Source organism: Harmonia axyridis, chromosome 1, assembly GCF_914767665.1.
Source record: "Harmonia axyridis chromosome 1, icHarAxyr1.1, whole genome shotgun sequence".
Classification (NCBI taxonomy): domain Eukaryota; kingdom Metazoa; phylum Arthropoda; class Insecta; order Coleoptera; family Coccinellidae; genus Harmonia; species Harmonia axyridis.
The window spans coordinates 23049592-23067125 of NC_059501.1; the positions used below are offsets into that span (position 1 = coordinate 23049592).

Here is a 17534-nt window from a genome sequence, read left to right on the forward strand (position 1 = left end):
CAATTAAAAGAAGGTTATGCTGAATAATGAAATACATATCTTGATTTTCTTTTTTTTTTTTGTTCTTTAGTAGACTAAGAATTTTCAATGCCTACTCGTAGAAAATACCTTCTTCAACTTAGGAAGTCAATCAATATAATTCTTTAAAAGTTAGAAAGATAGATTATTTTTAATAGACATGGGATTATGACAATACATGTATATAACCCAGACCTTGAGGATTAGCTCCTTTGTTAATAATACCAACCACGAAATGATAAATCATCAGGAAATTCATAACAAGTTCCATAAATATATACATAACACACCGCGTGTGAAAAATAACTTTCCAATGGCTGAGTAAAATACAGATGAATACGGATCAATAAATCAAATTGGAAAAGCACGCAAAAACTGTTTTTGCGTGCTTTTCAAATTCATATTCGTATGAATTTTTCACGAAATCTCACATGAAGATGAAAATCGTTATGATAAAATATAATTACTCCATTAACCTGCAAAGTGACATGCCATGAAAAAATGGAATTACTTGATACTTTCAACATAATGTCATACATTACTATTCATGAATAAGCATATAAAAGTAATAAAAGAATGTTTGAAAGCTTCAATTTTTCCCCTCTCGACAAATATGCCATTATACATATCGTTAGCAAATCATGGAACAAGAACATTCAAATTCTTCTATTTCTGATAAAATCGATCTTTTTATTGAAATTTACAGGATATCCAGAAATTGGCACCAACAAAAATATAGTTGTTCTTGTATTTTCTTGAATCATAGCATTTCTTCGACCCTCTCTAAATAGATTACCAAAAAATTCTAAAAAATCAGTCAAAAAGATATTCTGTAGAAAGTTACAAGATGAAAAAACTCATTTTCTCCCATGTAGAGGCCATGTAGCTGAATTTTTGGTTAACTCAATATATCGAGGATATTTACAAATATAAAGGGTTTTCTCATAAGAGTTTTCACTTTGATATAAAAAAAATGAGTATATTTTAAGAGAAATCAATGGATGTTAATTTCATTGTAAAGAGGAAACAACGATGGAAAACGAAATCAACCAAGAGACCTTTTTTTTAGTGAAGCTCTGTTGATTTCAAAAATGAAATAATTTTCTGCAAAAAAAGAGAGGAGTAGTTTCAATAGGAAAAGGATCATAACACCCCTATATCTACGCCACTGGATAATTTTTGGCAGGAGATTTTTAACTTATTCGAAATATACTTCAATACCTAAAAATCAAAACAATAAATATAATATTACTAGTTATAAATAAAAAAATTATAATTTTTTCCTAACTTTAACACCCTGTATCGCGAAAATGAAGCTTGTTGGGATATATGTTTATATAAACACGAAAAGAGTTGTTCAATCCGACCCAAAATTATTGAACTAAAATCTGGACCACAATGTATACCTATTCTCTAATAAATAAATAAATAATGTAATAAATAAATGAATAGAATTCCCGAAGGTAAGTCTTCGAATAAAATAACCCCTTTAGGCCTGCAGTATAATATTCAGTTGAACAAACTATTAACAATGAATCTGGTGTAAAATCTGCATTGTTCTCACGTCTTAGTTAGCTTAACCCAAATACTCCCTAATTCCTTGAGATCTGCCTTGCTCTAGTAGGGACAATAATGATTATACATTATTGAAGAACTCGAACAGAGCACGAAGAAGGAATAACAAATAGCTCGCTTGGAGTGCTTCTGATTCTTGATCTTCCATTCTACTCACAATGCCACCCACATAAACAACTACGATTTTCAATTTCCGCGTTTTAATAGCCTGATTAAAGACAAATTACATATGGCGTCGAGAAATCCTGTCAGACGCCAGTTGAAATAATATTTGTGCATAAATAAACAAGGCAGCCAAGACAGGGACAGCGATTTGTTATAACAAAAGCACATTTTTCAGGGTATGCATCTATGAAAGTTACTTGACTAATACCGCCACTTTCGAATGAACGAAAAAAATTGTTATTTTTTGTCCTCTGTGATTGAATAGCATAACCTATACAGAACAAAAATGACACAAGAAATAACCAAAAACAGTATTGCCATTAAAACCACTTTAAATTATAAAATTCCTATTGAAAAACCCTATACTGAGCGTTTCCAAATTAGACGTGAACCTTGAATGAGGTGTTAGTATCACTCATTTGCTGTCGTTTGATCCATATTTATTGATAACCGAAAATCAACAATTTCCGAGATATTTGAGTTTTTGTATTTTTAAAAAAACTTCTCACCATACTTAATATTTCTTCAATTTTTTCTACGTTGACCAAGTTTGATTTAAATATTGTTTTATTTTCATTAGAGAAGGATATGATATGTATGAAAAAAGCAAAACTATGCTGTATTAGATGGTGAATAAGAATTAGTATGATTTTTAAAGTTCGTATATGTAGAAAAGAATAGTATATTTCTAATATAAAGTTGCGTGCAACTGTCGAATTCTACAATTTATGTATGACGAAATTATTTTAAAAACTTGCCAGATTTCTTGTTCATTTCCTTAAAAAAGTTTTCGTTAGGATGCAGGCACTAGTTTTGTTTCAACAGATTTTGATTGGAAAGGGAAAAGAAGCAAAGATAGGAAAGTAATGAATTAAAAATTTTTTAATCAAAATGAAATTTCTGTAAAAAAATGTATTCATAAATTATGTTTGAAATGACATCCTCACAAGCACGTGCCCTCTTTCTTATTTATTCAGTTGTTACTTTCCGCCTGAAATTTACTCTCAATCTTCTCGCTACTTCGTCTATTCACTCTATTCTAACGGTGTCAGGTCCGGACTTTTTGCTGGCCACGAAACTAATCCAAAATTATAATCAAATTTGGTTAACGTAGAAAAAATTGACGAAAAACGAAGGTGAGAAATCTTTAGGAACTCACAAGAACTCAAATATCTCGCAAACTGTTGATTTTGGTTATCACTAAATACGGCTCAAACTACATCAAATGAGCCTTACTAACACGTTCTTCAAGGTTCATGTCTAATTTGGAAACACTCTGTATAATTGGCAATTAAATTAGAAACTTAAAAATCTAGCAAAATGTTGGTTTCCTTATGTTTAGATCCACGACTGGGACCATATTCTCGACAAGTGATCTTTCAAAACGTATACGTACATCCAGTGTTCAGAGCACTGAACGTATACGTTTTGAAAGATCACTTGTCGAGAATACGGTCCCTGACCAAACCTATAATGACTCGACTGATGAGTATCTAAAAATATGTTTTTATGTCTATTTATGCATAAATCGATAAATCTAAGCATAAAACATATTTTTAAATGAATCAAACAAAATTATTGATGAAAACGGCTTCTGGGTTAAGTATATTGCGCATGGACATCTTTCAAGGTCAAATTGTACTCTACAATAAATATAATTCCATAATATATCTAAATATTACAATGATTGTAGATCACACGTATTCGAATAAGTAAAGCTGGCTTGGACCGCGACATTTTAAAATATGTTTTCACAAGGTGGAAAATAATTTGGAACTCACATGTAAATATGTAATTGTAATAATATGATATCATATCGTTTTCGATATGTTTTTCTTGGCCTCGTTCGTTTTTCTGTAAAATATCTCTGACTGGACCAAGATGTTCAACTTCAATAACTAGAATATTTATATGAGCAGATCGATATGTTTGAATTCGCAGAATTGTTTATAGGTTTCAAGCTTTATTTCTGAACTTGCCATAATATTCCATTAATAGAGATTTTGTAATATGTTTATTCGACATCACCCTGGAATTTAAGGTGTTATATATACTGAGTACTGAGTGACATTGAAATCAAAACAGCCAAGGTAATTCTTGCGACAACTGGCAATGCATTTTCTAGCAAGAAAAGTGGGTAGAACACCCATAGTAATAAAATATGTGAAGATACCGTTTTTCATCTCATTTCTGAAGTAGAAATCTTTAACTTGTTTTTATTCACCTCGAAATGTCACCATAGCAACCGCATAGTTTACTTGTCTCCGGGTATTTTCTGAAGCCGATTAACCCAATGGTTTACAAGGGAAATTATGCTAATCTCCAGTTGATTTTAGAATCGTAAGCATCATAACAAACCTTCGGCAAACAATAGTCCTCATCTTTGGCCACCACGTTCGCCCTATCTAACGCCCTTAGATAACTATGTTTAGGAAAATAAAAAATATTATAAATGCATGCCCCCTTACTGATTATTAGAAGTATACCGCCATTCAAAAATGGCTTTTAAGCAAAAATAAATCTGTAGAATTATAAGAATGTGTTGAAACAAAAAAAAAAATAATAAAATATCGTTAGAGTTGGATAATTCCAGGCTTTCTAGCAGTGGTTTTTCACCTAACGTTTCGCTTGCAACTTGGTTAAATATCTTCAGATGCCGGAATTATACAACTCTGTTGAACAATCAGCATTCAAAATGTCAATAAACCTATTCAAGCTTACCTCTCTCTCATTATTTGCAAAACTTATTCCCAAATTCGGCATCGCCCTCAAAATAGCTACAAGTGACTGTATGGTGTTACTATAAACAACAGGACGATACTGCTTAAAATCTTCAAACGTAAAGCCGCTCTCATGAATTATTCTGAAAAAAAAGAAAAGATGCAGGTAGTTAGTGGGACTTGGCTTCTTTGAAAGTATGAAGTATAATGGTTAATTAGGCGAATAACTGTGCAATGTTCCACTTATGGTTTTGAAGCTATGCGCCTGTCGAGTATTTCTCAACTGTTGATAATATTGTACTTCGTGGACTGTTGTAAGAAAAAAGTTTAGACGTTAAAAAAATGTTTTCAATTTTACATGAACGTTTTCCATCTCCATCTATTAAAAAATTTTACCAGTTTATAACTAAAAAAACTTCACAAGAAGTCATGTGGTATAATTTGTCATTAGTTATAATGATTTTTTTTCTTCGTTATTTTGGTTTATATCTGATAATAATACATTGGAAAAGTTCGAGAAGAAATTTCGCAGAGCTATCCACGGAAACTATAAATTTAACACAAAAATTTGTTGCTATTTCTGCTTTAAACAATTGCAGGGAAAAATCGAGGAAACGAAATTTTTCAATATCATTTCATTTATATAATTATTTTACAGATAATCCTGCAACTTAAAACATGTATTAACACCATGTTAGTACGAGTACATGTTTTCAATATTTTATTAGCTCTTATACAGGATGGACCACGGCAATACCTCCTAGTCCAAAATGTTGTTTGAAGATATTGACCACGGTCGATGCTATACTATACTTTAATGGAGAAATATATCAAAAACTACTAACAACATCGATATTTCAAATAGCAAACCTGTATATTATTTATTTTTTCGGTTTGTCGTAACTTTTTGATCAAATCATATCAAAAACTACCAAAAACATCGATATTTCAAATAGCAAACCTGTTTACTATTTATTTTTTCGGTTTGCCGTATAACTTTTTTATTATTTATGTATTAACTTCCTTGTTTTAATATTTTGAACAACCCTGTATGATGATGGACGTATTATATCACACGTAAAAGATACAAGAGATATTGCTTATCCATACCCGACATTTCACTCGAAAACACCAAGAGATAGGAACAAGGAAGTAAAAAAAGTATATACAGGGTATTTTATTTGAAATATCTGAGTTGTTAGTACTTTTTGATATAAGTGGCAACACCGCAGCGCTGAAATTATTTTAGATCGATGGAACAGTTGGTTCCTTGAGAAACCAAAAAACCAACTTTTCAATAAAATCGTACCTTTCGTTCTCTGTAAAAATCTAGGGTACCATCGACCGTGATCACCCTGTATAGTTACGAATTTATATTTTTTTTAAATTCGCAAATTAGATATTAATTAATAGTTTCAAGCCTCTCGCAAAATTTCATGTAAATCTAGTAACCAGAACCATAGAAAACTAAAGAAAAATATTTCAAAAAATTACCAAATATTTCCGTGGAATTGCGATTTTGGGAATTCATATGAAATACCAATTTCAAGCTTTTTGCAAGCAGATCAGATCATATCATTAGGACTATAGAAAATTTAAAAATATTGGAAAAGGAATTTCCATGATTACTGATTAGAAAATAGACATTTTTGTGTCTCCAAGGGCACAATTGGATCTAAATAAATCAGAGCTCAAAAGCTCCTGGCTCCAAGTCAGTACTTTCCCAATTGTTTTTTATTAATTTTACCTATAACATGAAACGTTTTGAATAAAAAAGTGTTTTTATTCCTGAAATTGTTTTTTTTTTCGAAAAAAAAATGTACCTCTTCAACCGACGAAATTTCATTCGCACGGCAAAATTAAAGAAAAATTTATCGTTTTGAATTTTCATCCATACAAATCGCAAAACACACTTGAAATTAACTAAGTAAGAATATGAATTGAGGATAGTTGAATTAACTTAACGACAAAAAGAATTTCAACAACAACATTAAGTGGGCTCTTTGAGTGATAAATTCCAGGCAATCTATTGACTGTATGTTGGTCTATGAGGTTTATTTTGGATCCAAATGTGCCACTCAATCACCTTATGTACAGCATTTTAAATGAAACGATAAAATATTCAGGTTATTAATATACCTTATCATAAATTTCATTCTCCTTCATGAAAAAATCTCTGCCTTTGAATGAGCATTCATGCAATGAAATGTACACAACAGATTTAATATAGGGAGAAAATTTTTAAGAAGTCGGTATATTAAATTATAAATTAATATTTCCTACGATAAGGTTGTGGTTTATATTGATTTTTAATACATTAACCTGATTCTAATGAAAAGTGAGAGATAATATCTAGTTCTTCAGCCTAGCATTACTTTCTATGTTTATAGGTCCTAAAATGTTTTTCTCCAGCCATTGTGGTATTGTGATTCTCTTGAAAAGATCAACTACAAAATTTCCAAAATCGAACATGATGACCGTTGGGATGTAAGGAAAATGGTATAATTACAGAAATGACATATTATTGAAGTTTACTCTAACTTCAATTTTGCCCTGTACATCCAAAAGAAAGCAACATAGCATTGATTTGTTTCATATCAATATACAGTACGTGTTCTGCGAGATTTCGGAATCTACTATTCGTCAAAGCAATCATTGTAACTGTAAAAACTTAAGTTTTATGTATTGCTTTTCTTTGTTAGCTTGTTATTATTGTACAAGATTTCGAGGCTGCTTTGTTACAGGTGTTGTTTCGATTATTAGATCGACAAGTATGGATTGATTATATTATTCACTTGCCTTGTTTTATGGTTGGTGTTCAATGGCGCGATATTAGTTTCCTCTGATAACACTATTCATTACAAAGTTGGACCTAGCATAATTTTTAGGCTTATACAGGGTATTCTTTGGTATAATTGATTTTATGTATCTATATGTGCCATTCGCACCTTTAAACTGCAAAAGGTGAACCGTTACTAACAAAATCATAATTAAATGAAGATACGATATAAGAATGAAAGTTTTCATCATTGGTTCAAGTGTATAAATATACATCATTATTGCTGCAAAACTGATATTTAGTATCAAGCATTTGAATACTATAGAGAATTACGTTTTATCGTTCTACTGCAAAATTGGATATTTTTATTGGAACGGTTTGTTTACCTTTTAAGGTGCGCATTGTGACACATCAATCGAGAAAACCTTGGAAATAAGACTGTATAAACACATATGTAAGTTGCCTATTCTAACCTTGTGCAATTTGAAAAAATTATATGAAGAAAAGAATAATATGGAGAATTTGGAACTTATGTGACAATCGAAGAAGTGTTGAATGTTCGACTATTCTTTCGTTGTTGTTTCAGTTCAACATATTCAAATATCCCTACATAAATCGATAATCATACGATTAATAATCATAAAATTGTTTTTATATTCAATAATGGGTTAATGCAATTCCATTTTATCATAAATTTCACAGCAATTTATTGTTTATTTGCACTGTATAGTTGAATTATTCTTTAGAACTATGAGAAGCAATTTTGTCCAACATTTATTTTTTCGTTTTCCTTTATTTAGTTTTATTTACTTCATATGTAACTATATCAAATGAATAAAAAAGAAATAACTCCTATAAAAAGTTTAAGAACATGAATTGAAAAAAGTTCCAAAAGATTTTTCATTTCGAACCAACATAAATCTTCACAGAACATTCCAAAAAATTAGGAACAAATATTTGATAGAAATTTTCTGTTGATAGAAGTAGCACACGAATGATTTGAAAAAGTTCACCGCCCACATGAATGAACATTATTTATAGAACGAAAGATGAGCGTTTCAATAGTTCAAAAGAAGATAACCTATGTCAACTCTACATATTAAATGTAAATAAATCATTGCGGACATTTACCCCTTTGTTTTTATTTTCGTTTAGGAGATTGAGGTAATTTTTCGGGAGAAGTCTGTTCTATCTGTTTTGTGAAGCCGAAATGTTGAGATTATTTTTTATAATCTCGAAACAGCATAACAAAAATTTAGATTCGACAACGAATATTTCCGAATTTCACTTAATGGATTTCAATCAAAAATACTCTGATGTTTTTGTAGGCTAGAAACAGGAACTCACAGGAGAGTTTTCTTTTGATTTTTATGATTATTCTCTTCTAAGAATAATATGATAATGATCTCATCAAATTGAAAAATACTTACAGGTATTCAAATGAAATTTTGACTTAGCCTCATACTTTTTTTATGTTGCAATAATAAAAGAGTTAAACAAAGATGAAAAACGAGAAAAAAATGAAATCACTTGTTTTAAATAACATTCATCAGCAATTGTGCATGCTATGCAGTTTGAAGAATATTATGAAGAAACAGTTTATTTTTAAAATTTACCACCTTGTATTGAAGAAATGAAGTGTATACATTATTTTGAGAAATGCGATTCTATAATGTCTATTAGAATCTCCAGCACACTGTATAATCAGATGTGAAGAATTAGTTGCTATCTGGTTCTCTTAGCTTCAAGATTCGATCCATGAATTTTGAAAAATATAAATAATACAATGGAAATAATAAGTTTATCCGTTTGAAAAAATATTCAAAATAATATTGAAATACAAAAAAAAAAATATACTATTATACATGGTGGCCACTTTTTCAATGGGATTGTATTGGTAACTTTTAAATCATAAGAGTTAGAAGGTCGGTCAAATGGAGAAAAAGTTGCATGCATAGAAGCATTATCAAGCAGTTCAAACAAATCGAGATTATCAGCGCCGGATTTCGAGATATCATAAGAAAAGTAAATTATGTCATTTTGATTTTTCTTTTTTTCCCACTTTATTTCAAATATTATCAAAAAATGTTACAGGAACTTTTTATTCGACAGTAAATTATCCTCAATTTGACGTAATCAGATTTCGTATCCAACGTTTCGTACTCTCTGGGCCACCCTCAACCTCATTTTTTTCAATACGGACCTGCATATTTTATGACATTTTTCGAAATAACTTTTAACGCTGAATTCAACGATATATCATACAATGTGATTCAAAGTTGATTTTCAGGTGATTTTGACCCTCATCCAAATTTGATGGTATTTATGTAAGAAAAAACAAGTCTATTAACGATATCAATGTTCTGACCCAAATTCAATCGAACCCAGAAAAAAATCGAGAACTGTGGATAGTGAATGGAATTTTTCAAAAACTGCTGGTAATAAAATAGTCAAGAGACGCGAATACAATGATTTTAAATTTTAATACCAAGCCTTGCAAAAATTATATCGTAATGATCTCAAAATAAAGTTCGAATTTGTAATTTGTTTCAACGATTCAAATGACAAATACAACAATAGTGATACCTCGCGAGAAAATTGATAATGTTTTGGAAGGTATTCAAGGAGACCAAACAAGCAAATGTATAAGAAGTATGGGTTCCAGAACCGTAAAGTGCATTTTACAAAATGGTGGACTTTTCGAACACTTACTTCATTAATTTTCATTTACTTTCGAATAATCATTTGATTCTTCTTTTATTAAATGATACTTTCGTTTAATTATTTTATGAATTGAAATATTCAAATGATTATTATAAAAGAAGAACCAAGAAACCAGTATACTGGTTTCTTGCTTTGATTCTAATATGTTCCATTTAGTTCAAAATGGGTAAGTTGATTTTCTTATCGAAATTTATTGCATATTGCATATTGTTAATTAAACTAAATGAAGGTAATACAGATCCGACCCGAAGAAAATTGGATAAGGATCAAAATCACCTGAAAATCTACTTTGAATGACATTGTATGATATATCGTTGAATTCAGCGTTAAAAGTTATTTCGAAAAATGTCATAAAATATGCAGGTCCGTATTGAAAAAAATGAGGTTGAGGGTGGCCCAGAGAGTACGAAACGTTGGATACGAAATCTGATTACGTCAAATTGAGGATAATTTACTGTCGAATAAAAAGTTCCTGTAACATTTTTTGATAATATTTGAAATAAAGTGGGAAAAAAAGAAAAATCAAAATGACATAATTTACTTTTCTTATGATATCTCGAAATCCGGCCCTGACAATCTCGATTTATTTGAACTGCTTGATAATGCTTCTATGCATGCAACTTTTTCTCCATTTGACCGACCTTCTAACTCTTATGGTTTGAAAGTTACCAATACAATCCCATTGAAAAAGTGGCCACCCTGTACATATAGTTCATTCATTTCAGCAATGGCATGATATCAGCGATTGAAAGAAAATATCTTTTTACTGTTTACAATCATGAGTACAGAAAGAGTACATCTACAACATAGCAAAGGGTTGACAACATAAACGTAAGAAATGACCCAGTTTTTTGTGTGTTTTCAATTATAGGATTGTCCATACGTGACGTCATGTCATAGCTGAAATAAATACTCTGTAGGAATTGAATCCAGTCTTTAAATCTTTTATTAGCAACTTAATGTAGCTAGCCTAGTGATTTCTAGAAATGTTTTCTACGTATTTTTTTCCAAAATGAACCATGAAAATGTTTAAGTTTATTCTCGAAAATATTGAAAAGCCTAATTTAATACTCACTTCATCTGTTTGACGATAGTACTTTTACCCGACTCTCCAGCACCTGTAATAAAATAAATTGATTAAGTAAATATAGAGTTCAGAAACAAGTTATGGGATTCATAATGCAAAATAATAACTAGTTAACTGTTAATCACAGAGAAATATGAAATTACTGAAGTGACATGAAAATAAAATAGTTTGTTCACGACGAATGAAAACATGTTATTACATAATGTTTTTATCACACATGTATTTGCTCAAATAATTAATAATTATTATACTGGTAAGTTGGCTCATAAAACTTTTTCGATGACATTCTCTATTCACTGAAACATCTTATCTATTCTAACGGTGTTAGTAGCAAAGTTACCACCCATAAGATGAGGAAATAGATTCAGATAGTCAGTCAAAGGATAATGATGAGGAATTATGAGTAGAATGGGAAAAATTACATGTTTATTTCAAAAATGATAAATTGCTTTGTTTTGAAAGTATCACATCATCTATGTTTTCATTACATGTTACTTCGACTTAAGATTTGTGTTTAGAGGAAAAAATCCATATTCAAAATTTCATGAATATACAAGGTGCTTCGCATTTGTGCAGTAAAAAAGTCTGTGCAAAAATTCAAAGCACACGTTTCAGTTTAGTTTTTCTGCTTTTCACAAATGTGCGTATAAATTTTCAAAATTCCGATATAGCTACCTACTTGTTGTTTCAAGGATACAATAATTTAGTAATTTTTTGTTAACCTGTAGCTGGATTTTCCTTGCCATTAAGTATTCATTTTGAGCAATGAATAAGACACACGCACCCAAATATGAAGATAATATACAGAGTGGTTCGTTTGTTAGGACCCCAGGAAGATTAATAAAATTCATAAAACCTCCTATATCTCAGTAAGGAAGAATGTGAGAGGGAATACGAGTAAATGTGGTATACAGCGTGGGACACGGTCAATGGTACCCTGGGCATGTACGGGGATCGGAAGGTACGATTTTATTGAAAATCTATCGATTTAAATATTTTCAGCGCTTCCTCTTATATCAAAAAGTTATAACAACTTCGATTTTTCAAATAGAAAACCCAGTATATTTTTCTTTTTTCGATTTTTCGTAGTCTCTCAATTACTTATGTATAGCCTCAGTATTTATGTTACATATCTGAGGAAAATACATTAGGTCATAGTTATTTAAACTTCCTTGTCCCTATGTCTAGCGGTTTTCGAGTAATTGATTGATATACCTCTATTTTAGTGCAAAACAGCTTCAATTAAACCTTCGGTACTTGGAATCCTACAAAGCTAAAATTTCGGGTATGGATTACTAATATCCCGTGTATCTTTTACTTGTAATAAAATACTTCTATCATTATACAGATTTGTTCAAAATCACAGGCTTCAACGGGACATGCTAAAATGAAAAAAAGGTCATTTTTTCAAACGGAAAACTTACATATCAAAAGATGTATTGAAAAAAAATGGAATACATGTTCATTATCCTAAATTGTAAGGTTTCCTAATTGAAAGCAAGTTTCCATCCCAAAAATAATATACAGGATGTTCTATTGGATATGCCGAAGTTGTTAGTACTTTTTGATATAAGCGGCAACACTGCAGCGATGAAAATTTTTTTTTCTATTCGATTTTGTAAACAAAACAATCCAAAACGTGAAATGTAAAAATTTCAAACATCCAAAAAATTTTGAATGAAAATAATAGATAAACCAAATCACGAGAGTTTTATAGATATAACAGTGCTTATCCCCTATTTTCGCTACTAAATAGTTAAATAATTCATTCGACCTTGCATGGCCAAACCCTCCATAATTACTCAATTGATGTCCACTGGAGTAATTTGAAACTTTATCCGTTTAATCACTAATTACTATCAATAAGTTAGAACGAAATAGTAGTGTGTGAATCATAGAATTTATTTCAAATGAATAATCGTAGATTGCTGCCATTGTGATTGTAATTCTGTCATTAGGTCACTATCGATACCTTCACTTTAAACAATGATCCAACTATTGCTAAAATGGTAATGTTGTTGCAACAGAAATGCCTCGTTTTGTCTACTGCTTTAGGTAGGAAGTAGAGTTGTAAACATTAAGTTCGATCTGGATGTAATATCCACCATTTCAAATATTACGACAGATTACAGGAAAGTATTGAGCTCTTTGTAAAAAAAATTATATGCAGATATTACCTTCAAAGATCATTAAAGCATTCACTTGTTACGAAGACTTTTCGTTGGGATTCATGAAATATAAAATTTAGTTATCCGAACATCAATTTTAGTTTCTTTCTGTGTTTTCCGGAAGTTTCAGAATACTCCACACAATTAGAAATTGCGGTTTTTCCTCATTACAGTTCTTCCCGATAACTCTTAAAGTATTCATTTTAGGTACACGGTTTGCTTAAGTAACCCCCACTAGTGTTGTAGGTACGAAGAATCGACTGAAATAATAAAAAAAATCTTGAGTTTTGATGAATTTGAGTTATCCAAATTCATGATCATTTTATGAACACCCTGTACATTTTTGGTCCAAACCGAAAGCAGTCTTAGAATACAACGTATTTGGAGAATCGAGAAACAAACAAAAAATTCTCGATGAAAGCTTTTTCTGTAGAAAAATTAAAAAAAAGTGAGTCCTCATCGCCACCATTTTTTTCATAAGAATCCCATTAACTCATGAACCGTTGAGTTTTTAGCCAAGGTATGGCATACTGCCGAAATTGTCGTTAAAAAGGCCAATGATGCAATTATATACTGTGTCATTTGGAATAAGGAAGTAGTAGTCTATTTCCTGTATAACCGGAAGTTGTAGAGTTCTGAATATACAGGGTGAGTCTTTGACTTGTACATATATTTTAACCCAAGATTCCTGAGGTCAAAAGAAACACTTTTTTCCTTTACCATTTTTTCCGATTCGGCCCGGTTAAAAAGATACAGGCTGTTGAAAATCGTTAAAAAAATGTGATTTTCGGCTATATCTCGTAAATGGTTGTATCGAAGGAAATGATTTTTGAAATATAGCTTTTTTTTGATGTGATACATCTTCTCCGAACACCAGATTCCATACACATTCTTCTGTTTCTTTGTTATGAACATAACATACCATAAAAATACCAGAAATTCGAAGAAACCAACTCTTAATAGTAATTTGAACGTTCATTGAAGAATATTTGGCTAATTTGAAAAATAAAAGTATTCTTCATATTTTCTCGTACAAAGCGCCGTTTTCGAATAACTTGATCTTAAAAAAAAAAAATTATCTGTGAAATTCAAAAAATTGGGTACTTTGGCTGAATGCAACTCTGTTCTATTGTGGAAAAAAAAACCACAGAAATGAATATTTACTATGAAGTCATGTCTCAGATTTAAGAATTGAAGTACTAGCCAACTTAGTTTGAAAATGAAGTTATTTGAATAAGCTCACCTCAACTCCTCGATTTGATTAAAAATCACTGAGCTTTGGCACAGCTCTGATAATAAGAAGATACTTCACTAAAATCAACATTCTTTTTGAAAAGTCCAGATTATTCATAAAACCCATGTTTAAAAAAGTTTTCACAAAATAGTCCCATTATAATGACAACAATCAATATCCCACTAAAGACTGCTGCTATCGAACAATACTGTATTCTTCTTCGGCTCATTCAAACTCACATCGAAACATATCACTAGGACTAGGTACATACTAGACAAATTTTCATGTGATTGAGATTGAATACTTTTATTCTTTTGCTATTCCATAAATTCATCCTAAGAGCTTATGATTGACATACTTCCAAGAGGGCCATAATTGTTTTAATGTGAAAACAAATTAGGTGAGTTGAAAGAAACCAAATATTCTATTGTGGATATTTACATTGAATACTTCTCATTTATTTTCAATGCCAAAATCAAGATGAATTAAGTAGTAAAGTTGGCTATAATGTAGGTACACATTAACAACAAATTTGATTACAAGTGGAGTCTAACATTTTCCATTGATTACAGAGCCAGAATATTTTACATATTTCCATATTTTCATACTGATGGTTTCAAAAATATTGATGCATTTCAATATTTTTATGAGATAGTTGGAACAAATCAAATGCTTCATTTCATAACAAATATCTTATGACAATAACAGTGTAAACTGTAAATGAAAATTTTAGGTTAGAACTTAGAACATAGATTATTCGAACCGAACTGCTGTGTTTATATTTGGCATCACTCGAAATTTGAAATTCAAACTTAAAACCACAGATTACTATAGTCTGTGTTAGATCTTTCATAGATGAATATTATTTATTTGAGATTTTAAGGTTAATTCTTGCACGAAAAATAAACAACGATATCATATAAATGAAATATAATGAATGAATGGATATGAGTATCAGAGCTAATATGGGTGGTAGCGAGCTCAATTCGTTATAATTATCGAAAATGAAATAGAAATCAAGAGAAGAATATTTAATCTTTAGCGTCAACGAAATTGGAATAACTCATTTATTTGATTATAAACACTACTTTGTTCAACAAATGGAATGTTAAACGTGAGTTTATGATGGTTTTTCTAATTTAGTAGCTTATTTCCAAGGTTCAAGAGGTATATCTTATGCTTGAGAAAACTTCAGTGTTCCGGTTTTCAGGGGTGAATTAGCTCATTTTGAAAATTTAAAATGGCTATATCTTTTTAACAGGGCCGAATCGGAAAAAATGGTAAATGAAAAAAGTGTTTCTTTTGACCTCAAGAACCTTCGGTTAAAATATATGTACAAGTCAAAGACTCACCCTGTATATTGGGGAGAAAGATCATTGTCTCAACCCCCAATATGCAAATTTCGAGCTCAAAATTATGATTAGTTTTCCATAAACATCTAATATGCCATCCCGGTGAATCACCCAGTATAATCAAATATGTATAACAATAGAAATTTTCAGTAGTAATACCAGTGATTAAATTTTTGATTTCAGAAGTTTTATCAAACACAAACAAAATTAAAAGTAAAAATATAAAATTCGGCAGAATTATTCATATTTATAACAAGAGCGTTAAAAAGTCCATTACGCATATCCAATGATTTCCATGAATTAACATACTCAAGATGATCGCCAATGTGATTTCCATAATATATTCATTTCCTCTTCAAACCTTCTAAACGAAATCAACCGTCCAAATTGAAAAAAAAAAACGAACTCAAAGTATCTTCAGTAGTGTAATATAGTACAAGACGAATAATTAAGGAATTCCTTTGGAAATGAGCCTTGACAGAAACAATCCAGTACACTCCTGCTCCACATAATGAATAAATGAATCCACAGATCAATCCTACGACCATATGATTGCCAGATGTGAGCCATACTTGACTGTTTGAAAGCTTCTCTAGACGCTGGGTTGATAGTCAAGAATGTCTTATCACAGAGAATATCGAGTAATTTCTTTAACCCTACCACTCTGAGAGAAATCTTATTCAGTAGGCTTGCGTCTACAATCTGTGAACCAGAAAGGGATTGGATTTCAAACCATGATCAAAGAAATATTACATTCAAGGATTCAAGACAGTTGATCCAACATATGCTATTTGTTGAGAATCTCTTTTGATAAAAAAGAGAATTCAGCATTGATTTATATTAGGAGGACTTTTCTTATGTCATTTTTGTGTTCAGTAGATTACCTATGCCATTTAATTATGGAAAAACATGCTTCAGCAATGTTTAAAATTTTTTTAATTGTTTCATCAAAATCAGTGCTCATTTTTCAATACCTACTACCTAGTAGACATTCAAGAATAATTTATGAACGATAATTTAGTTGATCGACACACCATTCTTCCTTTTGTAGACAAATTCGAATTTGGAGTGATACCAAATAAGACTCAGTACTTGGTACTCGTACTTTTGTAGAGTGTAAAGATAATTCACTTCCGAATCGGTCAACAATTCGGCGAATAGTGAGTAGATTAACTGAATAATGTCGTCCTTATCTTCTTAAATTTCTCTCAGTATCCAAAAATGAGCACTGATTTTGATAAAACAATTTTTGTATCTACGTTTTTGAAGCGTGCATCTTTCCAGGATTAAATGAGATAACCTTGAACACAAATGACATAAGTGTCAAAAAAGAATACACTCTGTTGCTATTGTAACCATTTTAAATTTCATTTACTTTATTTATATTTACTAACATTTTTATCTCTATTTTTATTTACTAACATTTTTACAAGTTTTTTCGAAAACTTGTGCATTTACATTCACGAAAAAATCATAAATGTATTGCAAGCTCATGTTAAATAGCATTAAAGACCAAACAAATTATGATTCTACTAGACTAAGACTTTTTCAACTAAAAAAATAGTGAACAAACGATTAACAAATACCCGTCGAATATCGACAATACAATTATAATATTTATTGAAACTTTTTTTCTGATAATTATCGGAGGAGTGTAATTTTTCCAGGTGTAGGTTTTTCAAGAAATTTTTTACCAAATATCCATCTTAATT

General features: G+C 30.6%; 1 protein-coding gene across 2 annotated transcripts in view; it reads right to left on the reverse strand.

Moving 5' to 3' along the window:
* Window positions 1-17534, reverse strand: part of LOC123670656 (guanine nucleotide-binding protein G(o) subunit alpha) — a 68490-nt gene that overhangs the window by 20661 nt on the left and 30295 nt on the right. For both annotated transcript variants that reach the window (XM_045604170.1, XM_045604169.1), the window contains exons 2-3: window positions 11057-11099; window positions 4480-4621 (exon numbers count right to left, since the gene is read on the reverse strand). In XM_045604170.1, the coding sequence (XP_045460126.1) occupies window positions 4480-4621; window positions 11057-11099 (185 nt within the window). The remainder of the gene's footprint in view (window positions 1-4479; window positions 4622-11056; window positions 11100-17534) is intronic.